Consider the following 17,628-nt stretch of genomic DNA (forward strand, 5'->3'; position numbering starts at 1 on the left):
TTCAATAGTCATTCATTCATTCATTCACTCTCTCTCATTCACTCATGTCACGGTCCAACATGTGCAGATAACCCGACATCTCACCACCTGCCTCCGCTGCGTGGAGCTGGGGGAAAAGTTCAATAGTCATTCATTCATTCATTCACTCTCTCTCATTCACTCATGTCACGGTCCAACATGTGCAGATAACCCGACATCTCACCGCCTGCCTCCGCTGCGTGGAGCTGGGGGAAAAGTTCAATAGTCATTCATTCATTCATTCACTCTCTCTCATTCACTCATGTCACGGTCCAACATGTGCAGATAACCCGACATCTCACCACCTGCCTCCGCTGCGTGGAGCTGGAGGAACATTCAATAGTCATTCATTCATTCACTCACTCACTCTCACTGCCGGTCCAGCATGTGCAGGTAACCCGACATCTCATCATTTTAGACAAAAAGCTGTGAGAACACTACAATGACTGTAGTGTCAATGAAGTAATAGACAGATCGTCTTCATCTCATTAACATATCGATTCTGAGGTTTGATTTAAAGGCTGGTAAATCGAGATACTCCTTTAGTCACTGACGAAAGACAGCAGATGCTGTCTGAAAAGTCTGACTGTTTCCAAACTTCACTATGTCTTGGCAGTTACTTGATTATAAGTGTTACCATGCACAATGACAGTAGCATTTTCCATAGATATTCTATTTATTTAGACGGTTACAAAATTTCCCTCACCTCCAGAACACCTTTCGATTTCTCCTTCTCCTCTTCCACACTGGGCGGTCTAACCCTCTTCAGGATGAACAGACAGTGTTTACAAACTCTCTCAGTCTTCCCACTGTACTCCAGCTTCGCTCTGTGGTTAGAACATCTACTGCACACAACCTGTAACAAGGTCACCAGGAAATATCGGTCAGGGGTAGGTATAACATGATAGTACTGTTTGCGGTGGTTTCATGTTGAACTTCGCAGTTTTCGTAGTATTTCACCGCAAACTTAAAAACCACTGCAAATCTTTATGCCAGTCCTACCCCTCCTACTATATTGGAGGTCAAGGGTCACTAAATCCCTCAGAGAAATTCCCTGTGATTGATCCAACTGACCAATCCTACCATAAATACTCTTTCATACACAAATATGATACAAGGAGAGAGCTACATGGTTTGGGGCAATGTGATGCAGAAACCAATGGATGATGATGATTTACTTACAAACTTTAAGGTACCATAAAATAACCATAATGATTATGATGGGTGTGTCATAAAGATGAAAAAGAAGATGTCTCACCCATCCGCAGGCCCTACAGTGGTGCCTTCTCCTCTTGAGTGCGTTGAAGGCCTGGGAACACCTCATGCACATCGTGACCTCGTTGTCCTTGATCCACTGCGGCGCTCTCTTCCCCAACTCACTCGCACTAACCTCCTGCAGCGGGAGGGCACAGAAGGTGGTGTATTTTGAGTACTACTGCAATGATTGTGTAGCGTGTGTAGTCCAGTGGTTAGTGGCCCTGCCTCTGGAACTAGAAGCCGTGAATTCGATCACGGCCGTGTTGCTCACCTGACATGCACACTACCGGAAAGGGTCGCAGTCCTTATGATGGGACGTTAAGCCGTGGTCCACTGTTCACTGTGCTTGTCGAAAAGAGCTTATAGGAATGTCCCCGGTACAATGAACCTGTAAATACTGTACAATTATACACTGTCTGTCTTCTCTGTCACGGCCAGTGGAAAACTGGATTGAGACCACTTTGTACTGCACTGTACTGAAATGTACAGGGGGAGGGGGGTATGAAATCTACAAAAAAGTTTATGATCCAATTTATCTCCAATGAATAGTTAAAGATACATGTATGTACCTCTGGTAAATTCTGGTCCTCTTCTCTCTTGATCTGCCCTTTGATCAGCTGGAAACCATCTATGACATCCTGAATGACCTGGAACAACAAAACCGCCCACTTAATTGTGACGTAAACCACTGAGTGTATTGTTTGTCAATGTGAAGGTTAGACATCCAGGTAAACAACAAACTCTACAGCTGGATAAAAATTTGGAGATTTATTTCCGGATGTTTCAAGTGACATTCATCACTCTTCTTCTTCTTTAGTGACGCTGAAGAAAAGTGATCATTGATGTCACTCAAAATATCCGGAAATAAATCTCCGAATTTTTACCCAGCTGTAGAGTTTGAATTCTCTGTATAAACTGCATTGTTCATCACCAGTTACTGTGCACATAAGTCAAGTAACATTCTACATTTGATAACCTCCTATAGTAAGTTATGCGAAGAAATGTGCTGTTTAACTAGTCTTTCAGATTGACTGGCAGTAATAGAATGAGGTTAATGTCAACAGCTGGTCAGAGCTGCCTAACACCATGATATCAAGTTTTTTCTACCTACCTTGTGCCATGCATCTCTTTCTTCTTGAGTACTGTAACAAAGAAAATATTCAAGCAGTGGTAAGTCAACAATCATTCCTTTTATTCAGTTCGAAAAATCTGTAGATACTAAAAAAACAATATCAATGACTGTCCTAGCCTACATGTATACATGTAGGAACATATCATTGACATGATACCCAAAGTTGCAATTTAGGGTTGATAACAATAATTAATATACCAGACGAGTGCAATGGCCTAGTGGGTAGAGTGTTTGCAAGTTGCACACGGTAGGTCATGAGTTCGAACCCCAGCAGGGTCATACCAAAGACTCTAAAAATGGTACATGCTGCTTTCTCTGCTTAGCACTCAGCATCTGGGAAAGAGTATGACAGTTAAACACACACCACTACCAGTGGACTAGCCCCCTGCTGTAGTGATTGCACAAAGTTGTGTGGCCCAGGGCTGCCGAAAACGGACACGGGCGCCGCCTTATGCACCGTCTGGTGCGGGAGGACTTTTAAATTGAATATAATCTATGTAAAAAAAAAAACTGTTTCCTCACCTTGCGTACAGCTCCAGAGCCCGTTGTCTGGCCTGCACCACAAACGTGTCCTCTTCAGGGTTGTTACCTTTACTCACCTGTGGAGGGGAACAGAGGAAAGTTTAACACACTGACAGATTCGACTATGTAGTAATGCACAACAATATGTTCCAGAATAGAATGGAATCATGATAAGAAACCAAATGAAACAAAAAACTGATATGCAATAAGACTTTCAATATGGTATTTCATGTTCAGAGTGGAGCTTGTGTCAACAAATATAGCACAGTACTTATATACAGTCAAACCTGCCTAGGCGACCACCTTTTCAACGCGACCACCTGGCCATGGCGACCGCTTTTTGTCGGTCCCGAAAAATTTCCCCATAGGCACAAGCATTAAGCTGCCTGCCCAAGGCGACCACCTGTCCAACGCGACCGCGACCGCCACGAATTGGGACCGCACAGAGCACAATCCCTGCCCATGGCGGCCGCCTAATTTTCAAGTGTGTGGTGACATCGGATCATTTTGCTGTCAGATTTCACGGAAATGTTTTCAAGACTTTGAAGGACAAAAATAAGGACAAAAATATATAGAATAGCAATGTTATAGCATCGATTCCTCCATGAAGTGTTTTGATAAAACGTTCCCCCTATAAACATTGTAAAGACAAATGTTTGTGATGTTGTTGTGCCTATTCGTAATCTTATAGTTTACAGCAAACTCAGTTCGGTTTAAACTCAATTTTCAAAACGAATACGTAGTGCATGGCGCCAAAAAGTCAGATTTCACAGAAATTACTATCTATTTCTTGTAGTTTCAATAAAAATGTGTCTGTGTCTTACTACATTCCGCCCAAAAATGACTTCGCGGCGGGCAAAACATCGGGCGAGAAATGTTGTTCCAAGGTCCCGACGCCATCTTGGATTTGGCACGGCCCGGATTTGGCGTACCGCTGACCTTTCTAAAACACGATGCGTTTGTATGTGAACATTTACAAATACTCTAGTTATTGATGAAAATTGATATTCTTATTTTCTTTTTATTTCCATGAATCTAACAAACCTTAATTGGACGCTGTGCGTTCTGGCTGCACTGACTTACCTTTCGATGCGGTCGCACAGAGCTTGCCGCGCCGGCGCGACGAAATCACACCGTTCCGTTTTCATCTTCAGTTGTCAGATCGAAAACTTTTTGCCCCTTTTGTCCAGCGGTCGGCGCCCCAAAAAAGGCTGGGTACAGCAGGTGTTTCTAGGGATTTGTCTTACGACTTAAAAGTTCGATGATGTGCGTGTGTGTGTGTGTGTGTGTACTATTTAATGTAACATGTGAATGCGGGAGGGCGCTGCGTTTGTAGTCAAAATATTATGACGAAAATTTGTACACGATGTAACGGTATACAATTATTACAACGATAATTGAAAACGTAATTTTTGTAGGATCTTTCTGTCGATGAGAATTGAACCTGGTGGGGGTCATGCTGTCTAAATTGACATAATTTTCCATCCATTTACGTACTGTATTTGAAAACCTCGACCTGGAAACATGTGAGTGGAATCCTCTTCATGGCGACCACCTGTCCATCGCGACCGTTTTTGCTCGGTCCGCCGGGTGGTCGCCTTGGGCAGGTTTGACTGTACATCTTTTGTACTACATTTTTATACCAGCTGGTCATATACAGGATATGCGATACAGATATTGGGCATCTCCATCAGGAGTTCCCTACCGTCATGCCGTCCACGTCCATGCGTGTCCTGACCTTGAACCTGTTCCCCACCAGGCTGGGCGAGCAGCACAGCAGCATGTCGTTAAACTGGGGAAAATATTTTTAAATTAAAGATATTATCAAATACAACATTAAACAAATTATAATATAAACCAGGGAGACATATCTGCCCGGATGCTACAGAGCTCCTAAATTTGGTCTACTTTCAAAATCCTTCATCAAACATCTTTAAGATGATCTTCTTGCCAGTGCATCATTACCTCACTTGCAAAAGTGGTGTGCAGTGCCGCACTGATACTTACAAGTAGGTTTTCCTTTAGACTAGCACTGTGATTTCACAGCATGTACAAGTTTCCCTCCCTAAACTGTTAACCCAGCAAAGCCTTGAACCAATTAGTAGTAGCAGTGCCACATTGTTGCCGTTTTCTGCCACGGCAATTATCTAGTGGTCATGCACCATCTTTAGATTAACTCCAGATGTAAGAACTTCAAGGTTATATGAAACCTCCTTGGATTAACCCCTGTACCCACTGGTCATTGTTAGAAGGTATCTCTAATTGCAAAGAAAGCATCATTCTTGTTCTCAGACTAGCAAAGGCTAGAAAAAGCATTAAGCTTGTTCTAGATAAAGCATTAAACTTGCTCACTCACCAGGAAGAGATATCTGTCCTGGTGTTCCCCGCTCCTGGCGGCGATCTTGGTGATCTTCCCCTCCAGCAGGAACTCCCGCGTGGGACTGACCACGTCCACCTCCCCGTTCAGCTGTTCGTGGATCTCCAGCAGCTTGTGGAACTTCTCGTTTTTCTTCATTGCTTCGTTGGAATGTTGCGCCGCCTTGGAGATCAACGCAAGGGCCTCTGGAGATGAAATATAAGACTTAGTCTTAGAATGTTGTTTAATAATAAGAACTGACCAAATCTTCCAAGAACACAGTCAAGTTATTAAGAGTTTGACTCCAGAAGTTTGTGGAACTTCTCGATCTTTTTCATCGCCTCGTTGGAATGTTGCGCCGCCTTGGAGATCAACTCAAGGGCTTCTACAGATGAGATACAAGTTAGATTTAGATTTGAATCTTTCAAGTCAATTTAAATCTTTCAAGTCAGTTAAGATTTTACATCAGCAACTTCTCAATCTTCTCCGTTGCCTCATTGGAATGTTGTGCTGCCTTGGGGATCAAGTCAAGGGCCTCTAGAGAAGAAATGTAAGAGTTGGTTAAAACAAGTGAATAATAAGGTCTTTTAACACAAATCCTTTCACATGTTGTGCCAGGAGTTTGTGGAACTCTACGGCCTCTGAAGATGAGATACAAGAGTGTACAGTTGGTAAACATCAGAGCAAACCTTCTGACACAAATGTCTTAAAATTCTATGTCAGGAGTTTGTGGAACTTCTCAATCTTCTTCCTGGCTTCGTTGGAATGTTGCGCTGCCTTTGGAGATGCAACAGAAGAAAGTTGTTAATTCAAGAACTTACTGTACATCTTGGAAGAACACTAACTTAAAGTTACATTGTACTTAAAAGATTTCACACCAGAAATTTGTGGAATTTCTTGATCTTCTCCATCGCTTTGTTGGAATGTTGAGCTGCCTTAGAGGTCAACTCAAGGGCTTCTGAAGATGAAACAGAATTCTAGAAACTTGTTAAAAAACTTACTTAGTTAAAGTTACATAATGATTGTACTTAAGATTTCACACCAGAAATTTGGAACTTGTTGATCTTCTTCATCGCTTCGTTGGAATGTTGCACCAAGACTCCAAGGGCCTCTGGAGGAAATTTTGTCCTTCCCACACCAGATGGTTAGTCTCTACCAGACTAACCGCGTCGGCTATGGAGAGAACATTTGCCGGGGGACTTTGGCCATGGAGCAATATTTGACCCTATCTCAGATAGCCGACTCCCTTCATACAGTTGGCCAATTTCTACTATTTTCCCAGTGACCCGTGGAGACTGGTAGAGTCATGTACTAATATATAGGGCAGTGCCCATCTCGGTGCTCCGTTTCTGTGCTCCGTTTCTGTGGTCTTTCACATCATATATTCACACATAAAGTTGCATAAATCTTATAAGAAAAATGTATGTAATAATGAGTCATTTACATACAAGTAGCTAGCAGTCGTCCTTATGGTTTATAACAGTCATTATTTCGAGTATGTTGTTTTTCCCTCATTCGTACATCAAACAAGACTTCCATTTTATTTACTACTCTAATATAAAGCCTGTAATTATACAATGTACAGTAAGTCTTAGTTAACCAAGACTTAGTAGTTAGTGAGCTCAAATCATAATAAATGCAGCATTATTTTTGACTATCGCCCCAACTGTCAAGATCATAGATATATGACTTTCAGCTCTTCCCATGTACATGTACATGACTGTACATACCTGAGCTTCACCAATGCGAACAGAGAAGTCCAGGTATGCACCCTTGGGGGGCATTTCTTTGCAAGCCAAAACAAACTGCGCAGTTACAGGGTTTGCCGTGCCAGGTACCAACGGCACAGGTGCGACTTCGGAGACTGTTCTAAGATACCTCTTCCAACCAACTAAAGGCCACTTCAGTCTGGAGGATCAACTTTACATTTCTTTAGGAAAAGGTCTCTGGGTGAGTCTTCATCTTAAGTTTGTCTTGTGTTTGGGCCTCTTATGCTCGTAAAGAAACCTTATCGTCCAAACTAATGAATTGTGAGATTTGGGATTGACCCCAGATTGTTACAATATGTTGTGTTTTTCTGCAAAAGTTTGTTATATTTCTGCCGTAATTAACACTTCAAAGTGACAACTAATGTGTACTTGACCAATGGTGCCTCTGATGACTGAAAATATGAAGGAAATATAACAGAATTAAGCCAAAAGGTTTTTTTCTGCTCATTTCCTTGTCAGGAACACCTGACAGTGGATAGAATTCCAAGAATTATAATAGTGAGTAGCAATGGGCTTAGACTGCTAAAAGCCGATGCCAACCAAGCCTTTTAATCATAAGACAATGGAAAAGAAGATGCAAGTACCCAAGCTTCAAAGAAAGTCTTTGACCTCTCTTACCAAGACGTCATAAAAGGATCTCTAACTTCTCTTTATAAGAACTGTTGTGCCAGGTGTAGAGTATCCATGTATAAATCATGCTCTGGGCAGCTGTTCCTCCTATATGTAATACTTATCATAACATGCAGCTTTATGGTATTCTAACTTGCTTCTCAAAAAGCTTCACAGGTAAGGTTATTTTTCTGTATAACAACACAGTGGTCGTAGACTATCACATCCTTGTAAACTTTACAATGAAGTTGTATGTTGTGTCAAAGTCTAACTACTACTGTCACTAACAGTTGCATGCAAAATTTTTCACCCCCCCCCCCACCCCTCCCATTTTGGAACTTTGGCAAAATGAGGAACTCTACAACTGCAGGATATCATAAGTGGTGAACAAATAGTTTATTACAATCTAATACCAGGGCAAAAGTTGAAATCTATTTCCTAGTTTATCAACAATTGCAACTTTCGCACAAAAAGCAGGTTGCAAAATCATTCTACTGAAGTTAGACTAATATCAAAAGAGAAAACTGAGTCAGTCAAGGGAGAGGTTTCTTTACAACCCCCAAGGCCTGGCATAATAATGTTACATATACTTGATTAATTTTTTGTAACATTCTCCCATATTCCTGTATCAGGGCACAGATACCATGGATAAAAAGCTGCCAGGGATGCTGGTATCCCTTCTGGTCATCCTGAAGGTGTTTGGATCAACAGAAGCTGCCTGCAGCATTGGAAGTTCTGGCTGCTACCAGGGTTCCTCAGAACCTGCTGACAGGCATCACTCACTTAGATTTGTGGAATAATCTAATCACAACATTAAATCAGTCTGACTTCTCACAGTATGGGAGCTTGACACGTCTAACTCTAAGCAGCAATCATATTTCCACAATCAACAGCCAAACATTCTATAACTTGTCAGATTTGATGTATTTGTATCTTCTATTGAACCACCTGTCAAACCTCAGATCTGACATGTTCACAGGGCTTGGAAACTTGGAGGAACTTTACCTGTCCAATAATGACATCAGTGATATTCAGGCTGGAACTTTCAATTTAACACCACAACTGAGAACCTTGACCCTGCATCAGAACAAGTTAACAAACCTCAGATCTGACATGTTCACTGGGCTGGAAAACTTGGAGACCCTTTACCTACACAAAAATGAGATCAGTGACATTCCGGCTGGAACTTTTAGTTCAAATACTGATAAAGTTGTACCTGTATCAGAACAAGTTGACAACCCTCAGATCTGACATGTTTACAGGGCTGGGAAACTTGGAATACCTTTACTTATACAGTAATGAGATCAGTGATATTCAGGCTGGAACTTTCCTGTTAACACAACGACTGAGTTTCTTGAGGCTGCAGCACAACAGACTTACAGTTCTAGAAGCAGAGATGTTTGCAATACTGTCATCAATCTCTACTGTAAACATTGACAACAACCCCTGGCAGTGTGACTGTAGGATGGTTCCCTTTAGGCAAAAGATAAATGGGTCTCATCCATTTGAAAACCAAATCACATGTGAAGGACCAAGTAATAATAATAATAACTTCCAAGGGCAAAAGCTTCAAGATATCAGTCTTGAAGATCTGACATCAGAATGTGAAGAACCAAAAATAGTGAGGTTTGGGAGGAGTGACAATAACACAGTGGTAGAGGGGGGGACTCTCCATTTGGTCTGTGAAGCTTCAGGAATCCCCACACCAGAGATCACAGTCACTCTCCCATCTGGACTGAATGCAACTGTTGAGTCAGGTGGGAGGGTGACTGTGGATGTCAATGGTTCCATCACCATAACAGATGTTACCAAAGAAGATGCTGGTCTGTATGTTTGTATTGTAGCAAATTTTTTTGGTTCAACATTTGCCACACTGGTTGTACATGTATCTGCTTACAATTTCTCCCTCAATGTTCTCATTGCCTCTGTCTGTGGTGCAGTTGCAGGTACTGCCATATTTATTATTTGCACAATCTGGCTCAAGAGAAGATTCAAAAGTTCTCAAAAAAGACATACAGGCTTGAATCAAAGAGTTGTTTTCAGCAACACAAGGCCTACAGCTTCTGTCACAGTCAGTGGTCATGACCAGGCAAAGCAAAGTGCCTCAGGGGCAGACGAAGAGGAGTATGATGATGTCATTACTCTGACACAAAAACCACATACAGATACAGGCGGCAGCGATAATCTTGGCATGTTTGAGGATGATTATTAGGTCATCCATCCATCGCTTACACCTAGAAATGTGTCGGGTCCACTGGCTGATGGGTCAGCAGCTGCACATGGTGCTGATTCTCCACAGGGAGTCGTGGATGAGGAAGAATATGAGGTCATAACTCATTCCCTTCCCCCCAGTAATGTAGTTGATAACCAGAATGGGTCAGCAGCTGTCCATGGTTCTGATTCTCCACAGGGAGTCGTGGATGAGGAGCAATATGAGTCAGTAAAAGATGATCCTCAGTCTCAGAAGTATGAAAATAGCCATGTAACAGCAGCTGCTAACGATACTGAAAAAAAATGCAGTAATGGATCCAGATGACTACCTGTCTGAATGAAATGAAAAGGCAAAGACGCTAATATTTGACCTGTCCAGTAACTTAAATCATTCTCACTGAAATCCCTGTTCATACTAATATTCTGTATATCTTGAATGAGACTATTTAGTTGCTTGTATGGTACATGTATCATTAATATGGAATAAGTTTAAAGTATACAGGATTATGTATTATGTAGAATTATGTATTACGCAGGATTATATATTTTGACTATGATTAGATCTTAGTTGTTTGTACCGTATTGAACTAGATATACTAATATCATCAGTCTGAAATTATCATGTGGGATTTTATGATTATCATGATTGTATACATACATGTATTAAAGGGTGGGACAAAGAATGACTTGTGAAAGATAGTCTCCCGAGACTGGACTGCCAAAGAAAGATGGAGAAATTGGTTGGTTTATATTAAGAACCTTATGTTACCTAAGACTTAATGTATTACCAGTCTTTAACATTACATGTTCATATACCTAATACTATATTAATCAGACTGAGGTTAATGATGGATATTCTACTTCTTTGTAACCAGTAACCATTACTTGGCCAAACAGTAACCTAGTGCAGTTCTTCTGTATGTTCAACTTTTATACCACAGGTTTGAAGAAACACAAAATTGATTCTCTCAGACTGCTGAAAAGGATATTAAGAATTACTTTGTAATTTTCATGCATTTTGGCCTTTTTGTCATACTAACACAGTAGTACACAGTTTTATATGGTACATACTGAGTACATAAAATTGAACATTGTGTGTAATCAATGTAGAGCTCAACCACAATGTTACTTAGTGCTTTTTTAATTGTTCTGTGTGAGATTATGAAATATTTAGACCAGTCCACACATTTTTTCTGTGTGTGTTTTCTATGTACATGTGCACATGTGTATTAGAGCATCAAGAATACATGCACATGGCAAAAGGTGAAATACAAATATGCAGAACTTGGTGGAAAATGCTGAGTGGTCCCTTTTTTTCTCAAGATTGTTGATCTTTTTCGTTGCTTTATCAGAATGGTAGGGCATCTTCGTGATCAGTGTTCATTGCAAGCAACTTCTGTGTAAGCATGTAGCTTAAGACCACGTGGTCTGTCATGTAAAACATACAATCATACAAGCAACTTCTGCCTTGAAGTTCAATTTTTTTTACTAAGACTAGACACACTAATCATAAAGAGTCAGAGCCCTGAGTTGTAAGATTAGCACTCCGACTGTGAAACACTCACTCTGAAGGCGTGAAGGTACTTGCTATAGATCTGATCTTAAAGAAACTTACTTTCTGTGTCTGGCCTGTCCTCTGAGTCTTCCGGCAGCTTCTTTAAGTAGTCCCTGAGGAGGAGTTCGTAGCGAGGAACCCTCTGGACCGGCTCCAGCATGTGATGCTGCAGGGTCAGGTTACCACACTCTTCTGTCATCTGTAGAGGGGGGGAAATATAATATCAAAGCTACCGGTCCAGGACAGAACATGTAAACAGTGTGCAACGAAAGCAGTGGGAAATGAAATACATTTTATATGCGAATGTCCCGAATTTGAAGTCGAAAGAAACAGATTATTCACGAAAGTATCCGAAATCTTCAAAAACTTTTCTGAATTAAGAAATACACAGAAACTCATATTCCTTTTAAAATCTTCCAACCCACTAATCATTGAAAGTGTGGGACTTTTTATTTTCCACTGCTTTCAGAGAAGAAATCAAACCCCGCATTAGTACCGTAGATATAGAAACCAGTCATATATTACTGTAGAATAGCAATTAGAATGATCTTGTATTCATGTATACCTTTTGTTTTACCTTACATTTGTATTTCGACATTGTTGTCAACATGCAATTAGCCTATAAGCATATTGAAACCTACTACATGTATTATAATAATACATGTAGTAGGTTTCAATATACGTCTTAGGTACGTGACTCTCTACACATAATCTTTTGCATGATGACCTCTTAGTCTCTATCGATTACTAGTACACAGATCCAGCATTAAAGAAATTTGCTCGACAGTACAATTTGTCACTCATTCTTTCCTTTAAGTACTCTCTAACCTTATCATTCTTACAGTGATGAAGGCTAGATAACAAAGAAATATAGATTTCACTTAACTTCACTGGATCTTCTTTGTATAGAGACTACATTTCTTTTCTGTCTCTGCTTTGCATGACGGGTTGACTGCCTTTAGGCGTATTAGCCACATAACAAACCAGTTTTGTGCAATTATAGATACAGGTGGCTTAAGACAGTGGGGACAGTCTCTGTAAGGTTTGATCCACTTATACAGGATTGATCCTTATATTAATTACTTTTTTTGATGAGATTAGTGTCGGGTTTTATCTAATGAGCTCTGACTCCTAAAACATGGGACCTCCTGCTTTACATCCCACGAGAGGATGCCACTGACTAAGTAAGAAAATAAGACTTTTAGTACCTTTCCAAAGGGCGCAACATTGGGGCCTGCTACAGATTCAAACCCTACAACAACCCTAACCACAAGGCCACCTATCTGATCACAGAAACCCAGTCCACCCACCTGTATGTCCTCCACCACAGCGGCGAACTTGGGTTTCCCCATCCATGAGTTGACCAGGTTCATGGACACGTCAAAGTTCTTGATGTACTCCCCGTACAGCTTCAGGAACGGAGCGAAGTTCTTCATCAGGTCACCGATCTTCTTGTTCTTGTCTTCAGCCCTGCGGAGTGGAGAACAAAGTGGCAGGATTGAAGGTTTGCAGAGTCAGAAATTCAAATAAACCGATTTACACTAAGTTACAGTTTTATACTATAGAGAATCAGTGCATAAAATAATGTCAGGTTATTGTCACGAACCAAAACTCTTAAGCCAGTTAACTTAAAGGTTAACTGAAATTTTAAAAAATGACTAACGGCCCTCTAGAAGTGATCTCTTACACAGTGCAAATGTATAGTGAGTCCTGACCTATAGCTAGGAAAGAAACAAAATATCTTTCATTTGATTTACATGTACCCTGTTGTGCAAAGCATTCGATGAAAGTGGATAATTGGTATGTCGTAGATCTACCTCGCAATACATGCTATCAAATGTACATTGTAGTTGCCATCATATTACCACAACCTTTTTCACATTTTAGGAAATTACAGACTCATTCAGACTTAAAGACTGTACTGTAACTAACAGTAACAAATCAACCACTCTTACTAAAGGTCTATGAGATTGTCTAAGATGTTGCCTGCAATTACTGACCATTCTTGCAAAATATTCTAATAAGGAACTAAGAGATTGTATTCATCCGTCAGTACTGACCATTCCTTCATCCTGTCCTCGAGCTGTGGCAGCAGGAAGTCGTGGTGGAACTGGTAAATCGGCTTCACGTGGGAGAAAATCCCGCGGACCACGTCGGCGGGGATGTTTGTTTCCTCCAGCTGCTTACAGAACACCTGATAAGAATAAAAAGTTTTTATAGAGTTAACGTCCTTCTCACTTATTCCCGTCCTATATGAGTTTCTCCATTTATATAGGGACAAGTTTCGGCTCCCTTGGACAGGTGCACAATTGTCCCCAAATCAGGGGTGTGCATGTTAAAGGGGATGTAATTAGAAACTACTATATAATGGTATCATATATCAGTTATCTATTGATCTGATATTGGCCATTGTAAATACATTCTCAAAATCTCAAGCTGGTCATACAATCATGTACATACACATCTTGTTTGGAGAGATCTAATTTGGAACCTGTACAATATATGTAAGAAACACTGACTAAAAATCATGGTTGCTGATCAGAAGCTCAGCTGCTGTGTTCTTCATCTTTCTTTAAGTTCTTTAATCATTTACTTCAACCTATATTTCCCTCAATAAAGTAAATAATAGTCTACTAAGAAGTTCTTACCTGATCCAGCAGGTGAAGTTTCGCGACATACGACCTCTCAGAGGTCAACATTTCGTACGCGACCTTGTGGATGGGTGACCTTGGAGGTCCCTCTTCCTCTGGTTCTGCTGCAACCAGCCTCTGTAAGGGTAAGAGGAAAGCATTTAGAAAATTTAAACTGGTCTTCATCTTGTGCTTTTCATAAATGTTGGATGCCACACCAATTCCTTGGTTCTTAGGCCACACCAATTTCATTTCTTGGTTAACGGAATTTTGAAAAAAATGCTACATTGGAAAATCAACATGAAAACAGAATCTCAGAGGAAAGTTTGTACCTTGGTGCACACAGTCTACATGTACATGTAAGTGGGTGAACAGGGTCAGGTGCAAGTTTTCAACCTACATACATGTAGCCTTCTGTTTTAATGATGTCCTCATGCTAAAATTTTACCCAAAAAATCTGTTAACCATAAACTGGTGTGTTCTTAGACATTCTAAACGTAAAATTGAAAAAGGACATCATGAAAACAGATCTACACGTAGTGAAATGGGAGGAAATTTTAGGCTGAGTACCAGTCTTTTCAGCTTTTGTTCGCTCTCCACGATCCAATTTTAGGATCAGCAAGTAAGTCCAAGAACCAAGAAATTGAATCGGTGTGGCCGACCAGACATTTTTCCCAGTCATAAGAAATAAAAGCTAAGATAAAAGCATAGTTTTACGAGGTCTGGACAATGCATGAAATGACAGATTAAAGCAAGTTCGCATGTAGTGTGTGGCATAGTGCTGCGGTGGTGGAATAATATAGGGCAGAGAAACTTTGGACTGGGGACAAGAGCAAGCATGGAAGAAAGATGGTCACACAACATTTTGAGGGATCACTGATCGGCAGGAGCATGATTTGATTCCAACTCAAAAATATTTGATCTGCAAAACGAAAACAATCAAGAATTTAGAATCATTCAATGAATAAAAATGATTGTCATTTGGAGTGGCTTTAGAATTAAGTTAGATATAAATCGATTTGTGCAAATCTAAAGATCTACTGATTCTGATCTCAAGGAACACACTCATACATGTACTGTATATGAGGTAGAATCACATTACTGAACCTGATTTTCAAAAAGTAACTCTTCGATTGATCAACTTTAATCTGTTAAAAGAACTGTTTAAAAAACTTGAATTTCCTTCACACAAGACATTTCGATTCAATGATAATTACACTACTTGCTACTGAATTATATGCTGATTCGATGTTCAAGTTTAAGTGCAATTGGTCTTATTCTCATGACCAGAACCATTGGGAATTTTCTGATTATTCATGATTTCTTTGACTCCACATTTCACACACACATGCCTTTTGAGACGGCTTTTTGGATTTTCTACGACAGGACCGCCTGCGCCACGACTGGCGCTGGAAACTCCTGTTGCGCACGACGCGACTGTCCTTGTGCAGCAGAGACCTCTGAAAGGCATGGAGTCAAGTGCGGTGATAATAGTGCCATCTAGCAGTTTGTGAAGAAACTGCAGTGAAAAATATGACGAAGTTTGCAGCATCAGGGTGGCATCTTGCATGGGTGGGTGGCAATGATGTTTTAGAACAAGATGCTTTATGAATGGAAACCTGCAAGAGTAACTTCTGTCTGAGTGTTAAGTTCTTGTCACTATTCGTTGAATTTAAGACTTTTGCATTTTGTCTGTTGACTTTTAGCATTCATTGTTGTAACTTTTGTAGGAAATGAAAGAAATCTGGTACACAAAAAAGATGATAGAAGAAATGATTTAAAACAACCAAGAAAATGTGAATACTTTTAATAGGTATAAAAGACTGCACGAAATGCACTTCTATTTGAGTTCTTTCTCCAAATGTTTGTGAAAGATACTTTCCTCCTTTTAAAACGTCAGGAAACAAAGGAAAAGAAGAAAAAATGAAAATGTATCCTGTCACAGGTTTTATCCCAAGTTACATGTACAGGTACATGTCATTGACTAATATTTTATGTGGACAAAAAGGTGGGACAACTGTTGACAGCAGACAGCACCCGGGGTCTACCCTACATTTTATGAAACCTTACACCAGTCACCAATTTTGATAGCCTGGTATAAAAACCTATTATAGCTCCCGAGTCTCCTCTCCGCTAGAATCAAGCTATAATAGGTTTTGATACCAGGCTACAATTTTGAATATCTTGTCACCCAAACATGCCTTCGTAACACGTCGTCTAATGGTAGTGCGCCGTGTTCGCCACTTTTTCTGCGAGGGCTGCTTTCGCTGGATAGGTTCGTTAATTTGTTCTTCCTCCTGAGGTTCTGCCGACACTTCCTGTTCTTTCTCTTTCTCTTCTGCCTCATCATCATCATCATTTCTGGAACACTTGAACTCTTCTGCCTCAATCGTTCTCCCGTTCTCTATTTCATTCTCTTTTTCACTCTCTTCCTGTTCTGGCTGTGAAATAAGTTGGTTTACTGACTGGTTAGAAATAAACAAAATAAAACAAAATAGAATAGAAATAAAATAAAATAAACAAAAATTAAAACAAAAATGGGTGAGAAACATGCAATGGCAAAAATATGGCAAAAAAAGACTAATAAAAGAAAAGGCAAACAAAAATCAAGTATTGGGTTAAAAAAACTGCCAACAGTATATTAGACACTGGACACTTAAAACAGTTTGTTTTATGATGTAGTGAATGTTCACACTGAAACTTTAAGGCGACCCATGTTTAATTGTGCAAGATTATCAGATGATGTTACAAACCTGAGACGCTTCGCTTGTTTCCTCCTCCTTTGATTCCTCCTCCTCCTCCGGAGTGGAGTCCCCATCTCCGCTGTCCTCCTCCGAGTCTTCTCCACTGCTCAGGAAACTGCTGGTGCTGGCGATGCTCGTACTCCGCGTACTGTCAGCCTCGCTCAGCCGAGGGTAGCCGCTGTCTGAGCTGCTGCGCTTACGCTCTTTGGTCATGGGGGAGGGGCAGATGGAGCTGGGATGGAGACAATATATCAGGTTAATTACAATTAATGCTTGTGCTAACGACATTTGTGATGAGCGTGCTGTCAGCTTCGCTCAGCCGAGGGTAGCCGCTGTCTGAGCTGCTGCGCTTTCACTCTTTGGTCATGGGGGAGGGGCAGATACTGCTAGGAGAGACAAGATTGAGAAATGAATAATCATAGATAAGTAATTTGTTTTTTTTACACTGTATATTGTTATGAAAATGCGGGGATATCCCAGGTGTAGCTCAACTGGTAGCAGCTTCACATTTCAGCTGCTGCATGGCTTGCAAGGAATTACAGGTTTAATAATAATAAGTTGACCATCATTTGAGTTCATGTAGATGTAACCTTTCCTGCACTTTGGTCATGGGGGAGGTGTAGATGGGACTTTGAGGGGAGTCAATGAATGATTGATTAATTACAGTAATTAATGCTTGTGCTATATGTTGGTGCTCCATGTGCTGTCTGCTTCGCTCAGCCGAGGGTAGCCGCTGTCAGAGCTGCTCCGCTTACGCTCTTTGGTCATGGGGGAGGGGCAGATGGAGCTGGGAGGGAGACAATGAAGGATTAATTGATTAATTAC

At 40.7% G+C, this 17,628-nt stretch overlaps 2 protein-coding genes across 2 annotated transcripts in view; both read right to left on the bottom strand.

Moving 5' to 3' along the window:
- LOC136434713 (FYVE, RhoGEF and PH domain-containing protein 2-like) overlaps positions 1–17,112 on the bottom strand; it is a 39,873-nt gene extending 22,761 nt beyond the window's left edge. Inside the window, exons 1-14 of the mRNA XM_066427731.1 lie at positions 16,813–17,112; positions 16,261–16,500; positions 14,078–14,197; positions 13,490–13,623; positions 12,740–12,899; positions 11,490–11,628; positions 5,286–5,491; positions 4,635–4,721; positions 2,930–3,006; positions 2,387–2,417; positions 1,845–1,922; positions 1,277–1,411; positions 725–874; positions 159–224 (exon numbers count right to left, since the gene is read on the bottom strand). Coding sequence (XP_066283828.1) covers positions 159–224; positions 725–874; positions 1,277–1,411; positions 1,845–1,922; positions 2,387–2,417; positions 2,930–3,006; positions 4,635–4,721; positions 5,286–5,491; positions 11,490–11,628; positions 12,740–12,899; positions 13,490–13,623; positions 14,078–14,197; positions 16,261–16,500; positions 16,813–17,091 — 1,902 coding nt within the window. The 5' untranslated portion in view covers positions 17,092–17,112. The remainder of the gene's footprint in view (positions 1–158; positions 225–724; positions 875–1,276; positions 1,412–1,844; positions 1,923–2,386; positions 2,418–2,929; positions 3,007–4,634; positions 4,722–5,285; positions 5,492–11,489; positions 11,629–12,739; positions 12,900–13,489; positions 13,624–14,077; positions 14,198–16,260; positions 16,501–16,812) is intronic.
- Positions 17,113–17,484: 372 nt separating this feature from the next.
- Positions 17,485–17,628, bottom strand: part of LOC136434714 (uncharacterized) — a 36,272-nt gene continuing 36,128 nt past the window's right edge. Inside the window, exon 6 of the mRNA XM_066427732.1 lies at positions 17,485–17,590. Coding sequence (XP_066283829.1) covers positions 17,485–17,590 — 106 coding nt within the window. The remainder of the gene's footprint in view (positions 17,591–17,628) is intronic.

This window comes from Branchiostoma lanceolatum, chromosome 5 (genome assembly GCF_035083965.1).
Source record: "Branchiostoma lanceolatum isolate klBraLanc5 chromosome 5, klBraLanc5.hap2, whole genome shotgun sequence".
Lineage (NCBI taxonomy): Eukaryota > Metazoa > Chordata > Leptocardii > Amphioxiformes > Branchiostomatidae > Branchiostoma > Branchiostoma lanceolatum.